The sequence below is a fragment of the Plodia interpunctella genome, chromosome 17, assembly GCF_027563975.2.
Source record: "Plodia interpunctella isolate USDA-ARS_2022_Savannah chromosome 17, ilPloInte3.2, whole genome shotgun sequence".
NCBI classification, from domain to species: Eukaryota; Metazoa; Arthropoda; class Insecta; order Lepidoptera; family Pyralidae; genus Plodia; species Plodia interpunctella.
In genome coordinates, this window is record NC_071310.1 from 4912480 (window position 1) to 4925388 (window position 12909).

At 36.2% G+C, this 12909-nt stretch overlaps 1 protein-coding gene across 1 annotated transcript; it reads left to right on the forward strand.

Annotated features, from left to right (window-relative positions):
- Positions 1–1136: 1136 nt before the first annotated feature.
- tst (twister) lies at positions 1137–12481 on the forward strand. Its single transcript, XM_053757941.2, has 22 exons — positions 1137–1300; positions 1386–1559; positions 1628–1883; positions 2190–2366; positions 2769–3064; positions 3144–3256; positions 3930–4161; positions 4487–4670; positions 5089–5226; positions 5461–5575; positions 5851–5977; positions 6132–6236; positions 6449–6605; positions 6856–7000; positions 7411–7733; positions 8187–8315; positions 8699–8831; positions 9200–9374; positions 9795–10011; positions 10369–10595; positions 10923–11075; positions 11255–12481. Exons 1-22 carry the CDS (start codon positions 1262–1264, stop codon positions 11399–11401), a joined length of 3762 nt encoding a protein of 1253 aa, XP_053613916.1. The 5' UTR covers positions 1137–1261; the 3' UTR covers positions 11402–12481.
- The last annotated feature ends 428 nt before the right edge of the window (positions 12482–12909 follow it).

Below are 12909 nucleotides of genomic sequence, written 5' to 3' on the forward strand. Positions count from 1 at the left end.
TACCAGATCTATTTTTTTTCTTTTTGTTGATCTAGTTATGATCATTCCTAACATAGGTAATATCTTTTCATAACTACTTAGTCAGGCAAAAGGGAAAAAATACTCTCTTAGATGGTTATGGACCAAAGGCTCTTTGGTCTCCCTCTTCTTCTGTTAACTACATGTCCTAACCACATCGTTATCATGGTTTGGGCACAGGAGTAGAAAATTCTAATTCCCTACTCCTGTGCCCAAACTATGATAGTGATATGGAGTAAACGTATTTCCTACAATATACTTATTCGTTCCATAATCGTCAAATTTCGTCACACCACATATCTATCTTTACATCTTCATCTGCTTCATTCATTAAGATGATGATGATGCGTGCTTACATCAGGAGCTCGCAAATACAGTTCGCAGCGCATTTGTTTATTTGACAGCATGTAGTTTTAGTTTTGTGTGTCGGTCAGGTACTAAATAGGAGCTGACGGTTTCCAAACGGATAAACACACGTACTTTATTAATCCTTTCATTATGTAAGCATTCGTTTGTGAAAATATGCGAAATACTGGGAAAAATCGATTTCCATAAGATAAAAAAACTTCGAAAATTTATGGAATACTCCTCGAAAACTTTTACGAAACCCTTTACAGTGTGAAATTTTCGAGTTAGTAAACGGTCGAAAAGAAACTCGGAACACTTTACACGTGAAGACTTATTAAAATATGGACTTCATACAGGTAAGTTCTTCAGTCAATATCAAGTTTGTATCAATTTATGACCACAGTTGACCAAATAATGCAGAACATAACCTAAAATAGTGTTAATATTTTCAGGATAATCCACTAAACCCTTCCTTTTTCCCTTAAACTTGCACCACGATTGCGTAGAAGGTATTTTTGGTCGTAAAACTGTAACAAAATTGAAAATTGGCGCTTTTTATTCGCGCTCCATTGGTAATATTTGTGTACCTTAGTTGTACCAGTAGCGCCATCTACGCTGAGCTTTACGTAATATGCCCTATTAGTAGGTACTCTGGTACACGAAGTACTTACTCAATCCATGGCTGGATCAGCCATTATTCTGAGACAGCTGTCAATGTCTTACTAATGTATCAATATCAAAGATGTCAACAACCGGTACTACATATTTATTTTCCCTTTTCATCAAAGTACCTACCTACCTAACCTCGAACTATTGTTTTGTTATTTTATTATTAGTTTATTATTATTATTAGTATTACTAGGGAAATAAATAATTACAGCATTTAATTTTTAAAATGCCAGTCGATACTGAAGATGATTTTACTGATTTCAAGGTAAATAAAGTTAGCTGGGAAACTCACACTAAATTATGTACCTACAATACTGTAGTCATTTATTATTTATTTGTTATAATTTTAGATACCACCGATATTTGAGGATTTCAATGAGCGTGTGAAGGAATACATTTTAAAACCAGAGAGATTGTCAATTCATAAATGGGAGCGGTCACAAACCCATTGGCATAGGAAGACTGATGTAGATTCTCTGTTAAAAAATGATGACGATGAAGTTGGCCCAGACACAACATTAGAAGTGAGTACTCATTAATTTGTTCTAAATATCAATCAAAAATATGAACTATTAATTTTTATCACATTCAGGTAGTGCGAGATCCAATTACTGGTGAAATAATAGGTCTTGAAGAAATAAGTATACCTAATGAGGATGATGAGGAGAGTTTGTCTATGGCACGGGCGCCTTTGCCTCCAAGTTTGGCAACTCGAGGCACCACCATGCAGAGCCCATTCATACCTGCAGGATTTGAAGAGGAATTACAGAAGATTCTGGAGGATGCTGCTAGCATTCAGATTAACGTCAATATAGAGAATGATGAACCTGGAAAGTTTTTGGGTGAAGGTAATATTAAAAGTTTTGGAAGTTAGATAGTTTTGAGATATTCTTTTGTTAGTTCACTTATATGAAATAAACATTTCCAGTATGTTATGTTACCTATCTGTTAATAATAAATAAGCAATATTTTATCTATATTTTCATGTTATATATCCTTATATTATAAGAAATTATTATATATATTGTTGGCACTTGACATTGAGAATGTACATATCCACAGCTACATAATCATCTATTAGCCTATTTTAGTCTAACACTGCAAATATTAACCACATTCAACAATTTGTAATTACAGCACATATTTTTCCTCAGATATTTTAACAACCCCTCCTGGCAAAAAGGAGGGTGTGATATTTGCAGAAGATGGAGTCACAGTTCTCAACCATGAAAAGAGAGATGAGAGTGAAAAGCTTGAAAAGACTGATAATATTGATATCCAGATTAAAATCAACCTTGAAGAAGTTGTTGATAGTAATGTCCACTTGGAAGGTGGGTGTATTTATTTGACAATGTTTACAAACTTACTGTAATTTAGACATATAGGCAGTCTTGTAGGAATATAGTGTTTCAATCATAGGTGAGGTGCATTTTAGGTAAGTATAAACTATTATTTTAATTTGTATGAGTTTTTATTTTTGATCAAAATAGTTTTAAGTACTTAGCAGATTACTGAAATATGTGTACAAAAAAACTATATTTACGTTTAATCTATATCATCCTAAGTTGACTAAAGAATTTATGATTTTTTTTCAATAGATAAGATTATGGAGAAGAACATAATATACATCCTTTAAAAAAGTTCTGTGCCTATGGGGTGTTTACGCAGACAAAATCACAATAATACACCACTACTACATTAATATATTGTTTGTTTTATTTCACCATTTTCAGGTCTTTGGAAGGATGATGATGAACAACCAAAAGAAAAGCCAAAATCAAAAAAGGTGGAAACTGACACATTCATCTCTCAAGATGACAACTTCCTTGAAAGCACTATAATTCAGCCTCCTATTGAACTGCCAGATATTCCAGTATTAAATATCACAAGCAGTTCAGTTCGGACAGGAGTGACGTCAACGGAGTGGGCTGAGATGATTGACGTGTCTCAGCCTGTGCCTGATTTCAAAGAAAAAATAAAAGATATGGCACATAGTTACCCATTTGAGTTGGATAATTTCCAGAAACAGGTAACTGAGTAACACTATTCTTTAATCATATTTTTTCCAGGCTTTCTGCCGTGCTTTGAAAACAAAATTACTATTTCAGGCTATACTGAAATTGGAAGAAGGCCACCATGTGTTTGTGGCTGCTCACACATCCGCCGGTAAAACTGTTGTGGCTGAATATGCTATTGCTATGTCGCGAAGGAATTGTACCAGGTATTTCTTTTTTCATTAAGGTGATGATACTAAACTTCATACATAGACGTTGTGCCGATCATTAATTGGTATAAAGCTCACATGCATTATTACGGTGCTGAATACTGTGCCCACCTCTTGCTAATTTCTTGCTCATCTCTAGCCAAAGGTTGGCTGCTCTCAGCCAACCTTATCATTGTAAATGTCTTTACATTGCTGAGCAATAATTCTGCCTTTGCTCCATATATATTCTGTATTGTTTGTGTACCTACTGTGTTTATGGGCAATAAATTTCATTATTATAGAAATCTGTGTCGTCCAAAACTGTAGCGTCGCAGTCCTAGGTAGATACCTAGGCTTAACAGCTGAAGAAGAAACCGAGAATTCGCTCACTTGAGAGAGACTGTCATTGTAGTTTAGATGAAGTTGATAGTTTAAACTTTTCAATCTTTTTTAAAGCCCGTGTACACCAAATTTCTGTGCAGCACTTTGCTGTACGATTGTATAGAATTATAAACCTTGCCTATAAACTTGTGTTGAATTTCCATTGAAGTACGCACTACTGAATACGCATTCTTTATGCCTTTATGACACGAACCCATAGCATAAAAAAATAAGGGTTCGCGACCCACAGCTTGAAGAATTATGTTTAAATTGATGTGAAACAGTATAAAAACATTGAAAAACTTTTCAGGGCAATTTACACGTCCCCAATCAAAGCGTTATCGAATCAAAAGTACAACGACTTTAACAAGCAGTTCGGTGAAGTAGGCTTATTGACTGGAGACCTTCAGATCAACGCGACGGCGTCCTGCCTCGTAATGACCACTGAGATCCTCAGGTCCATGTTGTATTGTGGGAGTGACGTCACAAGGGATTTAGAGTTTGTTATATTCGATGAGGTGCATTATATCAATAATGCTGAGGTAAGTTTTTATATATTATGTTTTTTTTTCAACATTAGATGCTAAATAACTAGAAAAGAAAATGACTATTAATTTGACTTTAGTTGCATGAAGTCGCATGACCATAATACCAGAATGGCCACTTTCAAAAGTCCCATTATCAGAAATATTGCTGCACCAAATTGTCCATTTCATCAAAATTATTTGGATCACAACATTACAATATTTAGTTAGGTGGAAATAGTAGGTACATATATTTCACGGTTTTAAGTAATTACAACGGTTCTTCCACGGGTACAATAACTCCCTTTATGATACTTATAATGGAATCTTATAATCTCCACAGCGAGGGTACGTCTGGGAAGAGGTGCTAATTCTCCTGCCAGCCCACGTGAGCATAGTGATGCTGAGCGCGACTGTACCCAACACCCTGCAGTTCGCGGACTGGGTCGGCCGCACCAAGAAGCGGAAGGTCTACGTCGTGTCCACGCCCAAGAGGCCAGTGCCGTTGTGTCACTACCTGTATACAGGTATAGTTTTGATCTATTCGGATCGGGAGGTTTTAAGCTAAATATGAATACGCGCGTTAACACGCTTGCGGAATATCGATGACAAAATAAGTTTAATTTTTAAAACTACTATTGCCGTCGTGCGTCCACGAATGTGGTGAGGGCTGAAGGAGCATGGATTTCCGATATAAACTTAAAGTGAAAGGTATATTTGAAGCATGAATATTTCAACATATATGTATATATATCCTCCAGTTATTAAGATACAGACTAGGTTTCTATGAATCATTTGTATCGAATCTACAAAAACTATTTTTGTTTTGTATCTACAGGTCTTTAAAAATGGTTTTCCATTAAAAAAAAATTACATCGGAGCCTAAATATCACAATTTTATAGATTAGGTCGGACACTGACTATGATACAATCCTTACTTCGCAGGTTCGGGAGGCAAATCAAAGCATGAAAGATTCTTAGTCATAGACCAAGATGGCAACTTCCAACTTCGAGGGTATAATGAAGCCGTCGCTGCTAAGAAAGCCAGGGAAAATGAACACAAAAAGAACTTTGGTCCAAAAGGTAATGGCAAAATTAATTATCTCTCTTTCCCAGTCATCTTCTGCGACTGCAACTGCATAACTGCATTGTGTCTCATTTAAATTTTTGGAGTCATTAAATCGATGAAATGTTATGTTGGTCTTTATTTAACTAGAGGCCGATTTAGACCGAACGCATAAGCGTTCATGTAGTACGGCCTCAAAAACATGATAAAACTGACCAAATATACGATAAATGTATTTGTCTCTTTTACAGGCAATAAGCAGTACATGAATCCCAAAGCCGATCAGACAATGTGGGTAGCATTTATAGACCATCTGAAACAGAAAGACAAACTGCCAGTCGTCGCTTTTACTCTCTCCCGTAACAGGTAAACTCTTTAAACTCTTTTTTGTTTATTTATCAACCAAGTGAGGATTATCGTGATTCAATTCATCGCTAGGGGCGCTGGTGTAGAGTAAGGTTCATGTCCAAGATTGATGATCAAGATATTTTGCCTTGGCTAATTGAAACTTTATTTTTGTCGTATGTCGTGCGCTGTCCTTTCTCCACATAAGCACTAACTAGTAAGCGAAGTAACGTTACACCCAATGAAAAAATAATACATACACATCTCCTCCATATATTTACCTCTATGTGTTGTAGATGTGACCAAAACGCAGAAAATTTGATGTCCGTCGACTTGACCACTGCTAAAGAGAAGGGTCACATTCGTTCGTTCTTCCAACGGTGTTTACAGAGGCTCAAGGAACCAGATAGAAAATTACCACAAGTAAGAACATTAATATAATAAATCCCTATTATTAATAAAAAAAATTGAAACTAATTCATTTAAATTCATTAATAAATAATATAATGTTAAAGTATTTTGTGTTTTCAGCTTTTTATAAACAGTTATTGTTTTATTATTGTTTTTATTCATCCAGGTTATAAGAATGCAAAGAGTCCTGGAAAATGGCATCGGCGTACACCACAGTGGCATTCTGCCTCTGCTTAAGGAAATTGTGGAGATGTTGTTCCAGTCTGGATTTGTAAGTTAAACTCACATTAGTATTTTAATATTATATTTCTTAAATATAACGTTTAAAAATCAACAATATATACACATTCCAGATACAAAAACACAGAAAAAAAGAAAAGAAAAAATAGACAGGAAGCATGAAATAGGTTTGTGTTGCATCATGCAAGCGGCCTCACAAACTTCTTGCTTCAAAGACGTCAATAAATAAAAGAATAATTTCAGGTTAAAATCCTGTTCGCGACAGAAACATTCGCGATGGGCGTGAACATGCCCGCGCGCACCGTGGTGTTCGACGAGGTGACCAAGTACGACGGCAAGGAGCGCCGCACGCTGGCGCCCGCTGAGTACATACAGATGGCGGGTCGCGCCGGGAGGCGGGGTATGTGTCTCTGTTAACCTGTCGAGTGCGCATGCGCTGTAAAACTATAGAGAGAGTGCGGCACCAGTATTATCTATAGCTTCATAGTCATACCATTAGACCAAAGATTTCCTCTTATATGATACTAGCTGGGCCCTGGGGCTTCGCAACCGTGGGATTATGGCATAAAAACGTACACCTCATAAGCTTTCGCATTAATAATATTTATAAATATATGAAATTAATTATTTACAAATTGATTGGTCATCAGGTCTGGACGACACTGGAACCGTGATAATCCTGTGCAAGGACTCTGTGCCGGACCAGCTGACGCTGAAGGGCATGATGCTGGGCACTCCACAGAAACTGAGCTCGCAGTTCAGATTGACCTATGCCATGATCCTCAGTCTGTTACGGTGAGCGTTTTGTCGAAAAGTTAAATATAAGTTTAGATATTAATGACTAAATTTTGGCTTTTTTCTAATGTCAAACACAAAAAAATATATGGACCTTGTATAACAGTGATATCCTGTGACGTCACAATTTGGAGTGTTTGGAGATGTTTGGAGTCAAAAAGGATTCCTAATAAGTAATTAATCATACTGACGAATTAAAGTGACAATTGATAACCGTGATAGATTAATTATATACCTTTATACAAATAATTTTTTACATAGTCAAATAGCCAATTGTGTTCTTGGTTTGGGAACGAAAACATAGAATATGCTAGCTGCTTCTCCTGCGCATATTGCTAAAGTCAATCTATATTTGTATATAGAGAGATTCTTTCACGAAGCAATGCTTTATTTAACACAATATTTTGCAGTGTAGCTACGGTGTCAGTAGAAGGTATGATGCAGCGATCATTTAGAGAATTCCACCAGATATGCCAAGCGGACACGTACAAGAAACAACTGCAACTCGCTGAGAAGGAATATTCGGAAAAGTGTAGTACACCGCTGCCTGCACACTTGGCCCCTTTAGCGACGTTCTACGATACGGCAGCAAGCTACATCGACGTGTTGAACGATATCATGCCCGTGTTGTTGAAGTCGTCGAAACTGATAAAGGAGCTGTCGCCTGGACGCGTGTTAATTACATCCGCTGGGCCGTATATAAATCAATTGGGTGTATTTCTGAATAGTAGTGGTAAGTGATTAAAGTAAACTTGTCTTAAAAAATTATCTTTAATCTTAAAAATTGTTCTGTGCAACTAAGTTTTCAGAAGTGCAACATGCTTCGTCAGAAAGTATACAAAATTCTACAGCACGCTAAGGAGAAGACTATACTATTATTTTCAAGATTTAATTTTGTTAATATTAAAGTACATATTTATATTTAACAAATATATTATTTATATTGAAGGCGACATTTTTCGTCACCATCCAGCAGGGACCCATTCTGTCATTATAATATTCCTCGGTTTTTATACAGCGTCTTAAATTTAGTTCTAATTAAGTTAAATTCTTTGAACTCAATAAACCGGCCTAAATTGTCCAGTTGGTTACACATACTATACCTTCATAAATACCTGTAGCCAAAATATTTTTGCATTGTTTATATCAATTAATCTATCAATTAATTTCATCCTATTTTTTTCAGGTCCGCGCCAAACGCCATACAAAGTATTAGTATTGAACACAAACGAACAAGACCCTACGCGGTATAACTTCGATGTCGATGACAACTGGTACAGGATGCTCAGCTTCTCGGCCATGTATGATTATGTTGGTGCGTTGCATGTACAAATAGTACATTAAATTATATCCTTCTTTGTTAAGTTTTTAGTTTTGAATTTAAAAAGGGATATACAGCAAAGTATGTCTGTCTGTTACACTTTCACCGTAGTAGCCGTTTTTGATAAATTTGGAACAGATATAGTTAATGACAAGAGGTCAAACAGATGTAATCTGCGGGTGGAGCTGCGGGCAATAGCTAGCAATATTATAAATACGAGAGTCTGTCACGCTTACACGATTAAACATCTGGGCAAATTGATGGCATTAAAAAAATCTTACCCTTGTTTCTGTCACAACTACTATTATAATAGTTCTACAATTATAGATTTGCCAGTCTGTACAACATCAAATCCTTACATGTATATTTACTTATAGGTACGGAAGACAGCACGCTCGATCACACAATCTTATGTATTGCTCCCAAAAACATAGTGGCGGTTACAAAGCTATCCTTAAAAATAGACGCCAACATTATCATCCAAGATTGGGAGAAAAGACAAATGCCTAGGTAATGCTGATCGATTTGTTTTTGCTTTTGTGCATATTATTAATTTTGAGGCTGTATTTTTTAAAAGTTGATATTGTAGCTGTTAGATATGTATTTGACACTTGTTTTTTATATAAAGATTATTTCAATAAAACTAAATTTTATACGCCTGTAAGGCAGAAAATAGGGAGCTATGTAGCCAGTACATATTTTTCTCTAAGAAATGGTTTGATTGATTGACAAAAAACTTACCTTATATCGCATCATATATATGTTTTGTCATATCATCTGTTCTTCAACTATATATTTCTCATGCATATCTTAGAAATTTTCTCTCGCCATTGTCATAAACACAGATTTATTAATTGAGATATGGTTTTTTTTCTCAGATTCAAAGACGCGCCAGTAGGTTCGAGTTGCCTCACTCTAGTTCAAGAGCTGTCGCGGATCTCGCACGAAGTCCGGACAGGTGTCACCAAATTGGACTACATCAGTCTCAAACAGTCCCTAAACGTCACCACGGGCGAGTTACTGCAGCTGCTCGACAGAATGGATAAATATAAAGTAATTCAGCTTTTTTAGGTACTAGTACGTAGTCCAGGAGTGGCGATCTTGTAAGTTACAAGTTTGTAAGTTACATAAGACAAGAACAAGCATTGTAAGTTACATAAGACAGGGACAAGTGTTACCAGCTTGAAGTGCACTGAGGAACTACTATACTACTACTGTCTTATTTTGTGGTATTTATTGCCATTTTATCCAGCATGCAGCTGTATGACTATCCAAAAACATTACATTTTTAAAGAACTAAATATATCGCGATAACCACAGTTAGCTAAAAATGTCTCTGATTCACATCAAATATTAGGATATGACCATTCTTGTTTTTTATTTATTCTAGAACTTCATTTTGTGTTCTTTCATAAATAACATCCTACTGTAGATTAAAACTGTTATTAATGTCATTCAATGCTCATATTTCAGGCGGAACTAGATGCCCAAAAGAAAATCACAGACATTGCCAATTTCAAAACTGAATTCGCGATCGTGTACGAAAGGAAGCAGACCGAGAGGAAGCGAGACAGATATAAGAAATTGTTGTCTTTTGAGAACCTCGCTTTGTACCCGGATTATCAGAGACGCCTGATGGTGCTGAAGGAGCTTAACTATATTGATGAACACGACAGCGTTATATTGAAAGGTACCTACTTTTTCTTAAAAAATATTAACGTAAATGCTAATATTATGTTCTGTCCGTGAATATTCTGCACTAATGATGCTTTGTGAACGTTTCCGTGAAACTTAAATATCCATTTTCGATATCTGTTTCTTTTGGATTTTTTATTATAGTATAGCCTGTAATTCAAATAATGTTTTGTACTAATTCAGATACGTTTTTTATTAATGTTTTAATGTCTTATCTTCTTATTCACAAAAACATAATAAGTTACTTGATTTGTCCCTGTGGCACTTTACAATATTTGACATTGATAGAACGAGACAAAACACACTTTAACTTAAAATATTTTATGAATGAACGATTAAATGTATATTGTAGGTCGCGTGGCTTGCGGCATGGGCACCAACGAGCTGATAATATCGGAGCTGGTGTTCCGCAACGTGTTCACGGACAAGAGCCCGGCCGAGATCGCGGCGCTGCTCAGCTGCTTCGTGTTCCAAGCGCGCACGGCCATTGAACCCGCACTCACTGAGAAGTTGGCGGACGGCGTGAAGGCTATCGAAGCTATTGATGACGAGCTCGTCAAAATTGAACACAAGTATTTGGTGAGCATTTTTGTAATCATAACATCGTGTAAAACAAAGTCGCCCTCCGTAACAGATTTTAAAGAAACCAAGATACTAAATAAAAATAATTACTTATGAGTTTATTCCCAAAAGTTTATAGGCCTCGTGTGAAGCCGGGTGTCCCAAGACAGTTAAGCTCAGTGTTAGTTTTAGATCTATACTCTACATATTCAACTAATTTCGCTTACTCGCTTACCCCACACATTTGCTTCAGCTCCGCGTACTATAACACAACATTTGATTTAAAAATAAAATAGGTGTCCTCTTTGTTTTTGCTTCGTGCATATTTATCTATATGTTTCCCAGGTGGACCAAGCCGACGGTCAGCAAGAGAGGCTGAACTTCGGCCTTGTAAGGGTCGTGTACGAGTGGGCGCTCGAGAAACCCTTCGCGGAGATCATGGACCTCACTGATGTGCAGGAAGGCATCATTGTCAGGTGCATACAGCAGCTTCATGAGGTATTTTATTATTTTATTTTCAAATTATTTATATTGTAATTTCATCTTTGGTATAAATGGTCCATACTCCTTACCCATCCATAAAGAAGTACTGTGCCCCATAAGTGGGGGGAGACGTTTAAATGGCTGTTGATGATGATGGATTTAAAGGTCATTAATACTATTGTTATTAATTTTAGCTGCTGATCGACGTGAAAGACGCGGCCGTAGCGATTGGGGACCCGAAGCTCCAAGCGAAGATGTTGGAGGCGTCCACCGCCATAAAGCGAGACATAGTATTCGCCGCCAGTCTCTACACCACGCAGAAAGAGGCCGTCACGTCTTAGAGAAATTCTCAGGACAAAACTGTTTGCTGCTAGTGCATTTGTTGCTTGTGATACGTGAAGTATTGTCTACTGTATCCTAGTATCTAGTGATGACTAGCTATTGTTAGCAGCTATGCCCCTGTTATTCAGCCCGCGCCCGTAGCAATCATAGCGAAGATGTTGGAGGCGTCCACCGCTATAAACTAAGATATAGTGTCCACTGCCATCGTCTACACCACGCTGAAAGAGGCCGTCTCGTCTTAGAGTTTACATTACAAAATTTTGCCAGCTGGTCAGGAGGTAAAATATACCTCTTTTTCACTTCCTGAGAGGTATATTTTGAAAATGTACTCGAAAGTATTGGTTATAACCTTTTTATTATGCTGATATTATGTATTTTCCTGGCTTTTTATTGACAAATTTTCAAGTCCAAATTCGTTTCAGCTAAGCTATATAAAGAACCAGTTTGGTGTACATGTACACCACTATATCAGAAGATTAATTTTATTGAGGTTTTGCTTGAGAGTCATATTTTTTATTTTTTATGCCGGCTCCACACTGTCGCGGCGAACAGTTTAATACATTGCTGGTTTTTCATTGCGGTAAATAAAAGCTCATACTAACTACGCGAAATTCCCGTTGGCTTGTATCTGAGTTCCGCAACACTGTGGAGCTGGCATTATGTAAGACCAAAAAAATTAATGGTCATTCAGATATTATTCCACATTTTTGTGAAAAGATACTGAAGTCTAGTCTCTGTTTGAATATTGGTAGATTGTAATTGAAATCTAGCAAGAGACTATAGCTAGGAATATGTTAACATAGGAATTACTATTATATAGCATGTATCAATATCTATGAGATAATAAATTTTATTAAATAATATATTGTTAATGGTTTTGAAAGAATGTAACTCGCAATACCACAATAAAACTATAATGAACAACCTGAAACTATAATATACCTCAATTGTACAACTTTGTGACTGTTATTTGCCTTAAACAAATTGTTGCCTGCGCCGAAATAATATTTTTTATTGTATGCATATTTTTACATAAATTATATTAATAAGCTAGTTTAAATTAAATTACAAAATAAAAAGTACAATGTTGTCTTATTTATTCAGGTTCCACAGGACCCTCATTCGAAAGTTTGCACATAATAACAGATACACATACGTATTTTAACTGAATCCCCAAAAACTAGAAATTCATCCCAATTAAAATTAGAAATGCGAAAATGAGTTTATTTTTACCTTTTACAGTGCGTAAATAAAAATAAATATTTCTATTTCATATTTTTGTTAATCTTTGCTTAGTAAAATACAACAAAACCTATAGATTTTCTAAACTACACAACATTGATACTATTCATGAAAACCGAAATCGTTCCCGTGGGAAAGCCACTATCACTACATTTTTTTGGGGAAAAGTAAGTACTAGCTGGAAATATTATGTAACCGTGCTGTGCCTGTAGTAACTTGGTAGGTACCTATTGGACCGTAGTGTACATGTACAATAGTGTTTTAT